The sequence below is a fragment of the Primulina eburnea genome, chromosome 3, assembly GCF_022965805.1.
Source record: "Primulina eburnea isolate SZY01 chromosome 3, ASM2296580v1, whole genome shotgun sequence".
NCBI classification, from domain to species: domain Eukaryota; kingdom Viridiplantae; phylum Streptophyta; class Magnoliopsida; order Lamiales; family Gesneriaceae; genus Primulina; species Primulina eburnea.
In genome coordinates, this window is record NC_133103.1 from 18,864,946 (window position 1) to 18,880,386 (window position 15,441).

Genomic DNA, 15,441 nt, shown 5'->3' on the forward strand with positions numbered 1-15,441 from the left:
TTCTGGCAGGATTATGTAGATATAATATTACATTGTCAATGTTTTGTCGGTTTCTGAATCTTGCGAGTTCAATAACGAAAATATTGAAGATCTTGTTGAAGGGAAATATAATTTCCGTATTAAATTTATTTCCCAAGATTATTTTTTCTTTGTTGATATGATTTTGAATATTTAAATATGATTTTGTCTTTCTATATAATATGATAATTAATGTGATAATTATGCTAAGATTTTTGTGATATGATATCTTTATTTAAAAAGAGTTTGTTTTAAATAAAGAGTAGGTCTCATGTGAGACCGTTTCACGGATCTCAATCTGTGAGACGGGTCAACCCTACTCATATTCATCATAAAAGGTAGTACTCTTAGCATAAAAAGCAATACTATTTAATGGATACCCATATAAAGATCCGTCTCACAAAATTTGACCCGTGAGACCGTCTCACACAAGTTTTTGCCTTAAATAAAACTCTTACTTAAGTTTCCTTGTTGATAAACCCTAAGGCTATAAATTTCAAGAGGGGTGAAATGCTTGCAGCTCCAACGCAAAACCCAATTCCCGCCCAGTGGCGCAGATATTGAACAACTACTTGAGATAAATAGAAGCTCTGCGGGGTGTCCACATGCCGATTGTCGAATTACTTGATGGATCTCTCCATGTTAATTCTAGAAATATGAAAGAGTGAGAGTGAGATTGCTAAGTTGAAACGAAGCGCAGAAAAGAACCGCCCAATCGATGAACCTACCTAAACGCCTAAACCCTTCGGCACCGATTCTAATTTCGAAACGAGATAATTAAATTATAAGAAGACATAATAAAAAATAAATTACGAAAAATAAGTAATATACATTTTCTATTGGATAAGTTATAAGTATATTGAAAACATTTTTGGTGTTCTACGAGTGCAATAAATTTAAAATATGATTTGAATAAAATTTAAAAGAACAATCGAAATGTGTTTTTTTTTTATATTTTTATAAATGCAAACAATAATATAAATTCAAACATATTACTTTTTAACTGTAAAAAAGTTTTTAGATAATAGTTGTTTATATACCTATTTGTTATTAAACAAATTTAAAAATATTTTATAATTTTTTTTGTGAACAACAATTTTATAAGAACGTTTTATAAATAGTTGTTCAAACGAAGGTCAATTTTTTTTTATTTTTCTAGACTAATTTAATTACAATTCTAGAATGGACACTTGTGTGATACGTATTTTGTGAGACATATATCGTATTTGGATCAACAGGGAAAAAATATTACTTTTTATGCTAAGAGTATTACTTTTTATTATGAATATCGATAGGGTTGACCCGTCTCATAAATAAAGATTCGTGCAATCGTTTCACAAAAAAATTACTTTTATAGAATGACAGAGGGATCTAACCTTTTTGTTTTTTTTTTAAGCCAGAGGGATCTAACCTGATACAATGAAATGCAGGCATTCGTCAATTATATATTTATTTTGAACAATTACCAAAAGTTGAATTGGAAATAACTATGCATAAAAATTTAAAAAATACAAAATCAATTTTGCACGAGAAGATCCATAATTCGCCAGCCCGAACTCGTAAACGGGTCGACCCAACCATCGATAAACGACAGACGACTAGGAGACGAAAATTTTGGGGAGAAGAATCGGAGAAAAAGAGCTGAGCAAAGATCGGCCAGCATATAGATATTAATCGACATATAAATTTGTAGGTGAATACACAAATTTGGGAAGGGTCGACTTTTAGCTGAAAATGAACGGCGGCCCATCGGGTTTCAGTACGTTTCCTCCCCCATTTTCTTGTATTTTGGGCATTTTTTGATTCGATTTTCATAGTTGGTAGATTTTTTTTGAAGACAATGCGCCAGTGACAAGGACGACGGTGATAGCTACTGTTCTTTTCACGATTATATTTGGGATCCAAGGTCGTCACAGAAACCTCGCATGGTCTTTTCAGGTTTCGATTCTTTTATGGCTCTAGGGTTTTTTTTTACTGGAGTTTTGTTTTTTCTTTTGAAAGTACATTCTAGGAGGATTATCAGCTGAGACTGGTTTTGATTTTGGATTCTTACGGGTTTCCTTATTGACCTTGTCCATTTTTCCCCTAATTTTATCTTTAGATTTCAACGGCATCTAATTATTGTAACAGCAAAAGTTTTATGATATTTTCTTTGCTTTTTGAATCATGCTGGACTACAGATTTTGGAATTTCGATGTTTTGCTGCTATGCACCAATAAACAATCGGTTTAACTTGTGTCATATATAATATAGCTCCAGCCTCTAAAAGCACTTTGATCTTTCCCTTTTCGAGGTTCATGCTTGGATCTGCCACTTTTTTAGTTACAGAATTATTCATATTTGGATAATGAGAATAGTCTCTGAAATATTTCCCACGAGCTGTCACCGTCTATTTCTTCTCTTACATATTCTTCATGGAACTGAACTGGCTCCATGATACCTGTGCACATCAATGAGTGATGCACCTTAAATAACCACGTCTCAAACCTTCATTTGCTTATTTGCAATCAAATAATTTTTTTGTGCATTTCTAGTTATGGATACATTCCTAGAGGCCATTTTTTTTACTCTGTTGGAGCTCTAGAAGCAAGTTGGATTGTTATGTTCTTGCTACATAGTTTCTAGTTATTAATCAGTTTCTCACTATGCCCATTTAGAGGGTAACATACTTTTTCTTGACTTGATTTTTTCTCTCCTGGCAGGATATTTTTAAGAAACTTCAAATATGGAAGCTGATAGTTTCTGTTTTTGGCTTCTCATCCACCCCTGAGCTAGTTTTTGGAATTTATCTGCTGTATTACTTCCGTGTGTTTGAGAGGCAGATAGGATCTAATAAATATTCTGTAAGTTTTTGTTCAAGGTCGAGTTCTATGTAGGAAATATTATTGGTTTATTGAGCTGCCAATTATCTTAAACAACTTGCATTCTTGCTGTATATGTCGTGTAACTTTAAAAAAATTTCAAAATGTTGTGCTGGAGCAATTTTTGACTATTAATGAGTCCACATATATATATATACTAGATTCTACAAATATAATCTTACCAGGGCTAATCATTTATACATATTAGTGATATTTGCTCCATGGTGCGCTCAAAAATTTTAATATTTAATTGTAATTTTATTTACAATATATGCTTTTGTAAAGTGTAATTATGTTTGGGCAGTTTTTTCTCTATTCAAATTTGTGTTTGACTTTTATTTTTGTTATTTTCCTCATAAAAGAATAATAGCGTGGAAAAGGAAACTTGTGGAAAGAAAATTTGATGTGCTTTATAGCCCAAATCTAGTTATATATAATTTTATTAGTAATATAGTATAGATATTTATAAAATTATTATATTTTATTAATCTTAAATATTAAAAATTGATATAGTATGTTATTAGTTAGAGGAAAGCTATATTTTACAAAATTGATGAAAACTAAATCAATACATCAAAGGCAACTATTTATAAGGGTTTCTACAAAGAACAAAGAAAACATGCCAAGAGACGTGGGTAGTTATTTTTTATCACCCTTCCTTAATAATATCATTATTAATGTTGTAAAGATAGGAATGATACAAATGTCAAATTAGATAGTTGCTCCTCGCAAATCCCTCCTTCTCCTTCTATATCTTGTTTTAGACATGATGATGCATTCAGCTTTCATAGGTTGACTATTTTCAAGTGCAGTAGTAATATATTCTCGATGGCCAAGTGTGTGTGGGTTAATGATTGTGGTTTTCAGTTTACACCTTTAAAATTTTGCCTTGTTAGAATCGGCTGTTTGGGTTTAACAAAGTGACCTGAACTTCAAGTTTTTTCCAATTGCCATGGTGTTACTGTTGTTGGCAAATTCAGATTGGCCACTTTTCTAGGACTGATGATCAATAATATTGTGGCATGTACGGTTGAAAAGTTTTGTCACTTATCTCTAATCTATCATATGGACAGTTTTTATTATTACATTAAAAGTTGTCAGCATAGCAGCTGGCATCTTTTCATGAAGATGTTAACTTTTTTCTGTCCATATTTTCACACAGGTCTTTGTGTTGTTTTCTACTATTGTGTCTTTAGTGCTTGAAATCATCGCACAATGGCTACTCAAAGGTATGCTGCAGTTACCTAAAAATTTGTCTCTTTTTCTCTTTCATTTAGAAAAAAAGAGGGGAATATTCAGGTTTTCCTTTTCTTTCTTGGTTTCGCATTATTACATACTTGATTATTTAATTAGCTGGTACTTTGGTTCTATGACATATGTTGTGCATTCAGTATATCTAAAATTGTTTTTTGCGGTATCGATTTTCAGTCTAACGAATGTCTTATTGTACGACTGAACTTTATTTTTACTTTAATGAAATGGCGGTTTATTTGAATTATGTTTCTTTTTTCTTATATATGTACACGAGTGTTCTTATTCTAATCTATCGGCTACTTTTTTTTCATGGCAGATCCTTCCTTGAACATACTCACATCAGGACCATATGGCCTTATTTTTTCTTCATTTGTACCTTTCTATTTCGACATTCCAGTGTCAACACGATTTCGTGTGTTTAGTCTCAACTTTTCTGACAAGACTTTTATATATTTAGCTGGTCTTCAGGTAATTTAACAAATTGTGGATATGGCGTTTGTTTTGATTTTTTTAATTATTTTTTGTCTTGAGTTATGGTACTAGTCTATTCATTTTATATCGTCGCCTTTTTCTTTGTATTATTTATGCTTACTTTGCTATCTTGCAGCTCCTCTTGTCATCCTGGAAAAGATCTATGCTACCAGGGATCTGTGGTATTCTAGCAGGTTCCTTGTACCTCTCAAATGTGTTCCATACACGTAGAATGAAGGTGCTGCTTAATTTATGCTTGTATTTTATGTTTACTTCAAGCTTACATTTTCCATGAAGAATATGTTAAATAGGTTTTCAAAATTGCTAGCATGGTGAAAACATTGAGATTGAAACATTGCATAACTATTGACCGGTTTAATGGTGGTTGTTTCAAATTTCAGATATGGTTGATGAAATAATATGTGTAGGTAAGGTCATTCAAGGTCGATGATTCAGATGAGATGTCTAAGATTGTTGTGTGACTATGTTTTTCATTTTCTTGTAAATGTATGGCTTTTTCAACTTTACACCCTCACAAGTATTCAAGATTTTTCACATCAGGTACTATTAGGCAACATGATTTGCATTTTAATCTATTTTATAAAATATGCCTGACAAGTTAAATGTTAACATCACATGCCTGACTAGTTGACAGTGAGTAACGCACTGGACTTGCAATTTCTGGGGTCGAATGACTAGGGAACTCAAGCCTCTATAGAATTATTCTCTTTTGTTGTCTTGTGAAATACTTTTAGGCCTTGGCATCATGTTAGCAAGTCTGTACTGAATTCATCTGCTTGGTCATTTTGTTTTGTGATAAATACAAAATTCCCGATAATGTTTCTTGATGGTTTATTGTCTAAGACTTCTATATAACAGTTTGAATCTATGTCTGACTAGCTTGACTAGCTTCTGAAATTTCCATTTTTATCTTGTGATGGTTTATTGTCTAAGACTTCTATAATAACAGTTTGAATCTATGTCTGAGTAGCTTCTGCAATTTCCATTTTCAGTTGCCAGATTTTGTTGCTTCTTTCTTCTCAAGACTTTCCTGGCCGTCTATTGGAAACACATCACCCACGGTATCACCTAGGAACGTTCTGGGAAGTGCACCATCATCCGTTACGCGCCAGACGCAGGCAAGTTTTTAAGCAAATAAATTTGGATGAATTTTCCTACGTTATACCCTTTACGTTGTTTATCTTGTGCTGAAGACGTTTAACATTAAGCTTTAGATGGAAGGAGTTGATTTGCATGTAGGGACTTATTAGACAAAAGTATTTGAAACTTGAAACTAAAAAGACATCAATATAATGGGTGCATTTGAAATTTTTTACGTTTCTTCATATGAGAGGTAAAATTTAGAGAGGATGAATTAAAACTACCCCATATAATAAGCATTCAAACAATTGTGAATTGAAATGTTCGGCTTTGAATTTACTGATGTCAAATAACTAAGTACAAAAGCAACCTAAATGTATCAAGTTACCTTTTATCAAGTGCAACACAGTCAATTATGAATTCATAGATCTCTTGTTTCTTGTGCATGCAAGTGTATAATCCCTGTATAAATTGCTATTCAATGTCTAGCACCCATGGCGCACATAAAGAACCTAATTCTATGAGGTTCATACCGTGTTGAGCAACCTTTTTACTTCTTTGGCTTCAGGGAAGTTATCCAGCTCCTTCTCCCACGTCATCCATGTTGGAACCACCAGAGGACTCCATTTCTACACTGGTTTCAATGGGATTCGAAAGGAACTCAGCAAGGCAAGCTCTAATGCGTGCTAGGAACGACATTAATGCAGCAACCAACATCCTTCTCGACCCACACGCCAGTTGAGCTTCCAAGTAGGTTTGACATTAGAAAAATGTATGTTGGTTCAGCGTAAAAGATGGATATCCTCTAAACTCAGCTTTGAATTGCTAGGCTCTTTCCAAAGCGTGATAATCTTTTTTGAGAGAGAATCAAGACCCCGGCAAGTATTTTTTCCATCAGGGTTCACTACGGTATTTTGTTTAGACAATTAAGCACCTACTCTAATGTAGAGACCCGAGGTTGTGTACAGATGCTTGTCATATGTGTTTATTGTGGTGTTATTGACTCGACTTTGTTAACTGTACCCTTCCAAAAAATGCATGAAAGTATTCATTCAGTAACTAAAGAAAACTTCATCCTGTAATCGAGATAGAACTTATTCGAGTGACTTGTGCGGTTGACTCCTTGAATTTTTAAAGTAAATAAATCACTTCAGCTATCTAAAACTCATCATCTTCATGTAAGCATCATAAAATCATAGTCACATACCTATATCATTTACAAAGGTTGGGGCCTGTAGTTGCTTTTATGGCATGAATTAGTTTTTACAAAAATTTCTTATTTGTTTTGATAAGTATTATTTTTTATGTAATTTATTCATTACTAATTCGTTTTAAAAATAAAAAAATTTACATATTATCTCTACTAGTTACATGTTTAATATAGCATTATCATTGTTCAAATAATAATTAAAAATTGTAACAAAATTTTATGAATCAATTCGATCTATCAATGATCATGATTTATATACATAATAATCGTTATTTTATACATGAATCGCGTCTGTCATCGTTTAATTATTATAAATAATTAGTTGGAAATATTAGAAATATAGTGACAAACATACCCAAGTAGCTGGTATAAACTTTGTCATATCATTTACATGTAAGAAAAAAAAATAAGTAACACGTTTTCTGCATAAAAAATAGTTTTCACCATGTAATGTGTTATCAAGTGCAAAAATAGAAGAACCATACACCAAGAACGGTAAATAACCATTTGCAGCTTTGAGCTGTTTCATAGCCTTAAAAAATACACATTTTGTGATCTTGTTTCATCTGCACAATCCTAAACTACTCGATGCCGGCAATATTGGAAGAGACAGAAAGAACAGCTTCAATGTGACATAGATGACCATCATACAAAACTAGCAGAACTTGTATACAAATTCGCTGCGAAAGACTGCAGCTTCAACGGGTCATCGCTTGATCGAGAAGACAAATCTTCCGAGGCATTTAAGTCATAACGAAAATAGCCTGCTATCCAAAAAAAGGATGGTGACCAGTATTTTACACCTTCTGAAATGTACGAGAAGAAACTCCGTGTAGAAGTCTAACAAATCCCAAGAAGCTGAGCTTCCCATCTGTGTGCCTTATCCAATCCTGCAGAACTACATGGATAGGAACAGATGGACTGAGTCCAAGTTCCTATAAAAAACCAGATTAGCGGTTAGAAAACTTAGTGAGTTGGCGAAAGAGCCTCAATAATGAGGATCTGAAACTTGTTTTAACCAACTCGAGCATGCCAAGAAAATCTCAAGCTTCTCAAAATCCACACCTTGAGGCTCGAAGGGTAATAGATGCTTTTTTCACTTCAGTTATTGATACATGCATGTGGTACGTTTTGTAATTTCAATAGTGACACAAATCCTACATCGGCTTCATAAGAAATTATAATCTTAAGCTCCAAGGTACTTGCATTCCAAGAGCTCGTTTTTGGATTTGGAATCTTTTCTAGGGTTTAAGGCCTAAAAAAGAGCGAGAGACATACCGTGGCAAGCTCCTCTATCATAATTGGCCGGTTTCCATCTTTCTCGAAGAATTCATAGCCATTACGTGCATTTTGCTCCCAGGTGTTCATTCCTTCCAACTGATGAACACTTATTGCAGCAGCACAGAATTCTTCGAAATCCAACTTTCTATATCGAAGAGAACTCACCTATACAAAACACGATGACACTACGCTTATAAGTTATGAATCAAATACTAAAAGAATGTATAACAAGAAAGATTACTAGAACTTTTACCAGGTTTACATAGTCGGCAACTCGTGAATCATTCATTGCATCAGTCGAATACTTTGTTATAGACTGCAGATTAATTGATTACATCGGGGAAGAAATAAGTTAAAACTAAAACTTGAAAAGAGAGAGAGCGAGAATGCTGACAGTTTTAAAACTCGTTATGGAGATCAATCCACTTATGTTTGGCCCTAATAACGTGAACTGCTCTCGTAGATAGGCTAACTGTTGTATACTCAAAGTTCTTGCTAGAGCCTGTCAAATGGTGAAGCAGATGTAGTATGAAGAGTATACTGAAAACAACGGGAATAGTTTTCTCTTTTTATTAAAAAAGAGTTCTAATCTGGAGTCACAAAAATCCTTGTTGGTAAATTCGCCATCAGAGTAGCTGAGGAAGAATCTATAGAAAAATTATCTACACATTAAGAAATGCTAAACCAAGAACTGCGATATCAATGAATTGGCGAAGGTAGTCCCTGATAAATATTTAGGATCAAGGAATATAGCAATTTTAAGGACATGCCGCATGTGACTGTGAAGTAAGCATCAGACTAGAAAAAATGAGCAAGAACAAGCCTGCCATAGAATATAAAATAAAATCCGATCCATGACCATGTACGACGAGAAAAATGCAATTGCACGAGCAGAGTGACAGAAGAGACCATCGCCACCTAGCTGAGATAGGTATATCTAGCAAGTACAAAATAACATTTTTTGAGTTGAGTTGACTTCAGTGTTTCCCTTTACATGATTATTTTAGTTTGGTTTGGTCTTGACTTCCGTTATACGTACAGATTAGTTGTTCCGCTTGTGGTAAATCATCATAAGAATGTTATAATTTCAGAATTATTTACACAAGGAAAAGGGAAATAATTGAACGGGTAAATGCGTGATATCATGCAATGCAATAGACCAGCAGGTGTTAAATTCATCCTGTAGTATTATCCAGTACTTGACAGCCAAGATATGTGTACCCTTAAAGCCACCTTTCTCAGAGAAGATGAACATATGTAAGCTTTTACAAGCTTATATATTATCATATCCAAAGCAATCTTCACATCTTGATGACCAACCAGCCACGGATGACCTAGGCACGACAAGATCATTAGAGTATTCTACAGCTTTTAAACTCGGTGAAAAGGTAAGTTAGAGGCATCTATATCAGAACATTATTATATGCAAAATTTTGCTAATCATGGTGGGCTACAAACCATAAGTTTTAAGATCGACCATATACAACAACTTACTAAGAGCCTGAGAAGCTGTTAATCTTTTACGGTAATCTTTGTTCAATAATCCCTTCACAAAATCTACGGCATCAGAAGACAACGAAGGCCATGGAGCTTCATCAAAACTCGGATCAGCCTTCAGAACAGCTCGGAAGATTCCAGATTCTGTTCTTGACCAGAAAGGCCTGCTTCCACAGAGAAGAATATAAGCAATGACACCAATACTCCACATATCAGCTTCTGTTCCATACGATCTATGCAAAACTTCAGGTGCCACATAGTAAGCACTTCCAACAATATCATTCAGCCTTTCGTCTGCCAAAGAATATACACTCACAAACTCTTACCATAATGAAAGAGAAGACTGAGAATAACAAAAAACAGAGTAAACCTGGCTTTACATAGTCAGAGAGTCCAAAGTCAATGGCCTTCAAAGGGGAATGCTCATCTTTCGAAGTAAAGAGAAAATTCTAGAGCAGCAAGAGATACCAAGGTCATTAGAAAGAAGCCACATGGCAGTTAACATTTAGACGAGACAAATCATGATTAAAAAATAAAACAGCATTAACTGCAGTTGATGAATACTAGAGAACGCTATCAACGAGCTAATTCAATGGAAACAGATGTTCTTGACAACAGTTTACCAGACGATCAAGATCATTTTCTAATTTATGGGAATGAATCTGTTAAAATAGGTACTCGACAAGCCAATTTGTTGCTCGGGCTTTTATTGGCTCTAATATAAAACAATATTTATTCTAATAATATTTTACGATTTCATTCGATTATGACATTATAATTTATCTATATACCCATGCAAGCTGCATAGATAAAATCCTTGAATATATAATAGGTAACATGAGGTCTGCCTCGCAGCGTAAGATCGTGAAACTCATTAAGAAGTGTACCGTATATTCTAAAATAGTTCATAGTCGAATCAGCCGCCTAAAACAAGGATAAAGATCCTTGAACTCGAGACTAACATATGTGATGTAAACGCCATGTTTCATTGGCAAAGGCATGGAGATGTCCATTCACACAGATAAGTGATCATATGACGATGCACTGAACAACCCTCCCTCGCACTGTCCAAGTGATTCTCACTTATCGAGTGGAATGGTCCACGGTTATGGTAGTACACCACTAGTCCTTTGACCTGAGACAATACGTACTAGCATGCACTTTGAAGGTATACGTACTACCATGCACTTTGATCCGTTTACCGACTCCATTGAAGGTCATCAGGTGGTGTGGTTGTGTGTAGTTTCGAAATACGTACGAGCAAATGCATTGTAGTCGGGGATTCACCGTTTGCCAACGTTTAAAGATATCATATGTGGTCTGATTAGTTAATAGTGCAAGGAATCTCTAGCCAGAGCAAGACATGTGCAGTTTGAAAATGTGTTTCCTCAATTGCGCATACCATGACACTATTACTCAAAGATAAATCACATCATTATCGAATTTATATGCAACTCTCGATATACCACTGGTTGCAGAATCGATCGGGATATATGTGTTGAAGGGACCGTAGTGTACGCTAACCATGACTAAAGGTTCTTGTAAGCACTATCAGTGATACCTAGGGGATCATGAGACGATGCTACTAGACGCTCTTACCATGATACGATAGGTGCAATCATAAATGAGTTGTCATTCTTGATCAAGGAGTTAATGAAAAGAAAGGGGATAACTAGGGTAAACCTGAACAAAAGTAAATGTTACTATGAATCACATGGAGATGTGAACCCGCGGCTAGCTGTATCTCTGAATCATTGAGGGTCACACAAGTATCGGATTCTGTGTTTCCGTTGAGATAGTCAAATTTCAAGGAGTTGAAATCTGACTACTATAGTTTGATGGAGATCAAACAGGAAGCTTGTGAAGCAGTTTATAAGTTGATTCCATAAGATGGAAGTAATAGAAGTTAGCTTGATTGCTGATTAAGGAAAGAGAGTGGAACTGTCTGTTTTGTGAAAGAGTTCACTAAACTAGCAGTCGTCCAATATGGTAAGTGAAAATTTTGATCTTCAAAATTTTCATTTTTCATTATATTAACGAGACTTGTATCTTTGATACATTTGCGATCTCGGATCGTCGATCGAGATTATAATGAGTTCGGAATCATTTTTTTAGTGAATCGAGAATTTACTATTTAAATGATTGTGCTAGTAGTGGTGACTACTAACATGCACAAATTTCCATGAATGTTCTAAAGGAATCTAGAATTAAATTAACCAAAGAGTTAATTATATAAATTAAATAATGGTTATTTAATTTAGTTAATGTACATATACATGTGAGTATTTTATATGGTGATATAAAATATATGTTAATATATATGATATTAATATATCATGTATTATTAAAAGTTAATAAATATATTAAATATTAAGGATATGAGAGTTTTAATATAAATATGTTATATATTACTGATATGGGAGAGGGACTCCTAATTGGATTAGGATTAGGAGTCTCACTCTATATATACACCGATTTCTGGTGCAATCCAAGCGAGGAACGTAGTCTTCGATCGTGAACCTGATTAGACGACCAAATCCTGTATACCGTTCGTAGGAAATTACAAGGACTATCTCCGCTTAAAAACCGGAATAGTTTGAAGTCCAGCGTTATATACGCAAAAGTTCAATTTTAAACGCCGTCGCCCTATGAATGGAATTTTAAACACACGACACCCAAGCAACTTTTCAATTGTCGAAACGAAATATTTAAGCTTTCGCTGTGTTTTGGGTGCGAGAATTCGACGTCCCAACAGAATCTTCATAGTACTCCAAAGGGGAGTGCCAAAACAGCACAATAGTAGATATCTGTAGCTTACCTCAGGCTTTAGATCACGGTGAACTACACCTTGAAGATGGCAATATGCAACCACATTTAAAATTTGCACCAACAAACTTTTGGCATCTTCTTCTGAGTACTTGCCACCCCTGCATCAAACACATGGACAACGACTTATTAGACTTCAAAGCAAGATAACCCATGGTGCGGGTAGAATAAGAAAATGTAAGCATACCTAGAAAGTATGTGATCCAGTAACTCTCCTCCTTTGCATAACCTGAAAAAGGTATATAAGAGTTATACAGGTGAGAAACATGAGTTCAAAACATACTGTTTTGTGTAACATGTTAGATCACTATACAGGTATTCGGATTGCATTATTCAAGCCTCTATTCCTATTTAGGAGTTCCCTTCACTTGATTCCTTGAATTTTATGATGAGATTTTGTCATATCTTTAGCTGTTAAGGTTGCAACATGTCAATAGTTCAAACTTACTCCATCACTACATAGACATTTTCATCATCCTCATATGCAGCATAGAATTGCACTAGGTTTTTATGCCCTGTTAGCGCACGTAGTATATTGACTTCTCTTCTGGCATCCTCTATGGCAATAGCTGTGGCCATCTGCGCCAAAATATTATCATATTTCATTAAAATAACAGCATGACTAACTTTTCATTTATTGAGTAACATGTTATAAACCAAACGTGAAATCAGAACTAAAAAGCATGATATGCTCTTAAAGAAACAAGCAATGGAGCCAATAAGCACAAGATTCCCACGTAAAATAGTTATAATATCAGCCAAACAATTCAGTAGAGTTAAAATTACACAAAATCTCAGCTTGAAAATTTATGACTGACAAAGCTATTAATACCGTTTCTGTAAAGGCCAAGCTCATCAACAGCCACAAACCAAAGCGGTAGACAAACTATAAGTGAAACTCGCACAATGAGATGCTTCAGATACTTTAATATAAATTGTAGGATTCCATAATATCTTAATCACACACTGAAGATACAGAAGGCAAGGATGTGATTCACAATAAGTATGTTCTTCATATTAAACAAAAAACTAAACTAATAGAGAGATTACACAAGATCAGTAACAGATGCAATTCATAATAAAAACATTTTTCAATTAAAAAAAGAACTGCTAATCGACTAAGCAAAACCAATTGCAAGGTATAAACTTTGAGCCAATAAACAACTGGACCTTTGATTTAGGGATAATTTTAACAGCCACATCCAGTCCTTTCAAGCTACCCTTCTTTCCCGTAGCTGAACAAGTGTAACCAAAGTGTCCCCTCCCTACCTCTTCACCAAGGTCATAATGGCTGGTGAAATTCTTAGAGAACCCAAAATTTTTATCCAACCCAATGATCTCACACTCATTTCCTTCAGGTATAGTAGCTTCATTCGGCTTTATGGAGCCATGCCTTCTAGCAAGCAAAGCTTTAATGTGCCTAGCTGGCGATGGTGGTGGAAATGGGCGCTTAAGAAAGCGCAGAGGAGTTGAAAGGACACTGCCGGAATTAGCAGGGGAATCCTTGTAGGTGCTACGAAATGGACTTGGGCTGTAAAACGGGAACTTTGGTGTCTTCCCAGTTGAGGAATTGAGTATAAGATCATTGTTTTCGCCTGGATTTATTGGATTTTCAGACAAATTTTGTGGGGTTTCAATGGGTTTTCCATGACAGAGTCCCATGAAATCGAGAAACCAAGCGAAAGGATTCAAGAAGTAAATAAAGCCGAAATGAAGTTCGCAAAATCTTACAACTTGCAATCACAAAAAACAGTAAAAATTTCAATTTCAAACCATTTGAACGAAGAGAAGAGAATCCAACTATGTAGGAGGTCAAAGACAGTTGATCCACAACACTAAAACCTTCACAATTAAGCATAACAGTTGAACAAAGACAGAATCTTTAGGCAATAACAGCAGAGCCCATAATGTGGAACAAGCGAATTCGCAACGATCAATGCCAGATTAACTGATTACAGCTGCATAAATGGGCAAAAAAACAGAAGCTATTGGAATCCGCAAAAGCAAGAAACAAGAACAAGAACGAAAAGAACGGGACTCAGAAAAAGAGCACAAAAGCTAGAAAAGATGCTTAGCAGACGCTACAAGAAAAGAGAATTGCAGGGGTAAAAGAGAAAGAAACGCCACCACCTTTTCTTGTTCTGCTTTTACATTCCTTTTTTTTTTCAAAATTTAGTTTTTTTCCCATTTGATGCAACAAATTCAATACTTTATTTTCTTCGAATTTGAGTTGGATGACTTGTGGAGAATCACTAACACTCATGTTCTGTTCGAGGCCATATTATTAACTGATAATAATGGTGGCGTCAGGTTTTGTGGAAACTTCCAGCCTGTTCTTTGTGAAGAGAGAGACGGAGGGAGGAAGATTTGTCTCTCGAACTAACAAAAATTTTGTCTGTAATTTGAGCTTTGACGACCTTTTTGGGGTTTTGAACTATTTGGCATTCCATAATGAAAATTAATATCACTTCATGAACAATATTTATCAGAATATATAGGTTGTACTAAGTCATGCATAAGTTTCAAATAAATTTTTATATATACAAATTATGAAAATATTTATCATGAAATGTATAAATCTCGAGAAAAAATTTATATGATTCAATTAGCAATATATGTATATAAATAGGATTTACTTGATATAATATTCATAAAGATAGGTATGGGTGATCACGGTGCAATTTTACGGTTTTTTTTAAAAAAATTCAAACCGAGTTACCTTATGCTGTCGGTTAGTATTTTTAAAAAATAATCGCGGTTTTATATGTAGAATTAGTCTTACGATTTTGAGTGGTTTCAGGCAGTTGTGGTCGGTTTACAGTTTTTTTTAATGAAAAATATTAGAACATATATTGTATTTTATTTCAAATATAAAATATAGTTCAAATCATGTAAAAATAAAACTAGATAAAACAATAATAA

At 34.5% G+C, this 15,441-nt stretch overlaps 2 protein-coding genes across 4 annotated transcripts; one reads left to right on the forward strand and one right to left on the reverse strand.

Annotated features, from left to right (window-relative positions):
- Window positions 1–1,557: 1,557 nt before the first annotated feature.
- Window positions 1,558–6,807, forward strand: LOC140827189 (rhomboid-like protein 20). The gene is made up of 9 exons (XM_073189807.1): window positions 1,558–1,777; window positions 1,856–1,956; window positions 2,721–2,861; window positions 4,042–4,108; window positions 4,450–4,601; window positions 4,741–4,842; window positions 5,618–5,743; window positions 6,274–6,455; window positions 6,535–6,807. Exons 1-8 carry the CDS (start codon window positions 1,753–1,755, stop codon window positions 6,445–6,447), a joined length of 888 nt encoding a protein of 295 aa, XP_073045908.1. The 5' UTR covers window positions 1,558–1,752; the 3' UTR covers window positions 6,448–6,455; window positions 6,535–6,807.
- A 590-nt stretch (window positions 6,808–7,397) lies between these two features.
- On the reverse strand, window positions 7,398–14,912 carry LOC140827190 (CDPK-related kinase 1-like). 3 transcript variants are annotated; one of them, XM_073189808.1, is made up of 11 exons: window positions 13,690–14,909; window positions 12,968–13,098; window positions 12,707–12,748; window positions 12,512–12,620; window positions 10,064–10,142; window positions 9,691–9,987; window positions 9,418–9,530; window positions 8,591–8,698; window positions 8,450–8,512; window positions 8,194–8,361; window positions 7,398–7,850 (listed from the first exon to the last, which is right to left on the reverse strand). In XM_073189808.1, the coding sequence occupies exons 1-11, from the start codon at window positions 14,179–14,181 to the stop codon at window positions 7,713–7,715; spliced, it is 1,740 nt and encodes a 579-aa protein (XP_073045909.1). In that variant the 5' UTR covers window positions 14,182–14,909; the 3' UTR covers window positions 7,398–7,712. The 3 variants fall into 3 exon arrangements, with proteins under 3 accessions (XP_073045909.1, XP_073045911.1, XP_073045910.1); XM_073189810.1 differs by having other exon boundaries at window positions 14,650–14,908; XM_073189809.1 differs by lacking the exons at window positions 7,398–7,850; window positions 8,194–8,361; window positions 8,450–8,512; window positions 8,591–8,698 and adding an exon at window positions 8,772–9,133 and having other exon boundaries at window positions 13,690–14,912.
- Window positions 14,913–15,441: the final 529 nt, after the last annotated feature.

Excerpts from the sequence above, each read along its gene's own strand:
- LOC140827189 (XM_073189807.1), top strand. The coding sequence starts at position 1,753 with ATGAACGGCGGCCCATCGGGTTTCA. Across the intron at positions 2,862-4,041 it reads TAGGATCTAATAAATATTCT|GTCTTTGTGTTGTTTTCTAC; the intron begins GTAAGTTTTTGT and ends ATTTTCACACAG. Across the intron at positions 4,109-4,449 it reads CGCACAATGGCTACTCAAAG|ATCCTTCCTTGAACATACTC; the intron begins GTATGCTGCAGT and ends TTTTCATGGCAG.
- LOC140827190 (XM_073189808.1), bottom strand. The coding sequence starts at position 14,181 with ATGGGACTCTGTCATGGAAAACCCATTGAAACCCCACAAAATTTGTCT. Across the intron at positions 9,988-10,063 it reads CTCTGACTATGTAAAGCCAG|ACGAAAGGCTGAATGATATT; the intron begins GTTTACTCTGTT and ends ATTCTTTGGCAG. Across the intron at positions 7,851-8,193 it reads TGATAGAGGAGCTTGCCACG|GAACTTGGACTCAGTCCATC; the intron begins GTATGTCTCTCG and ends GGTTTTTTATAG.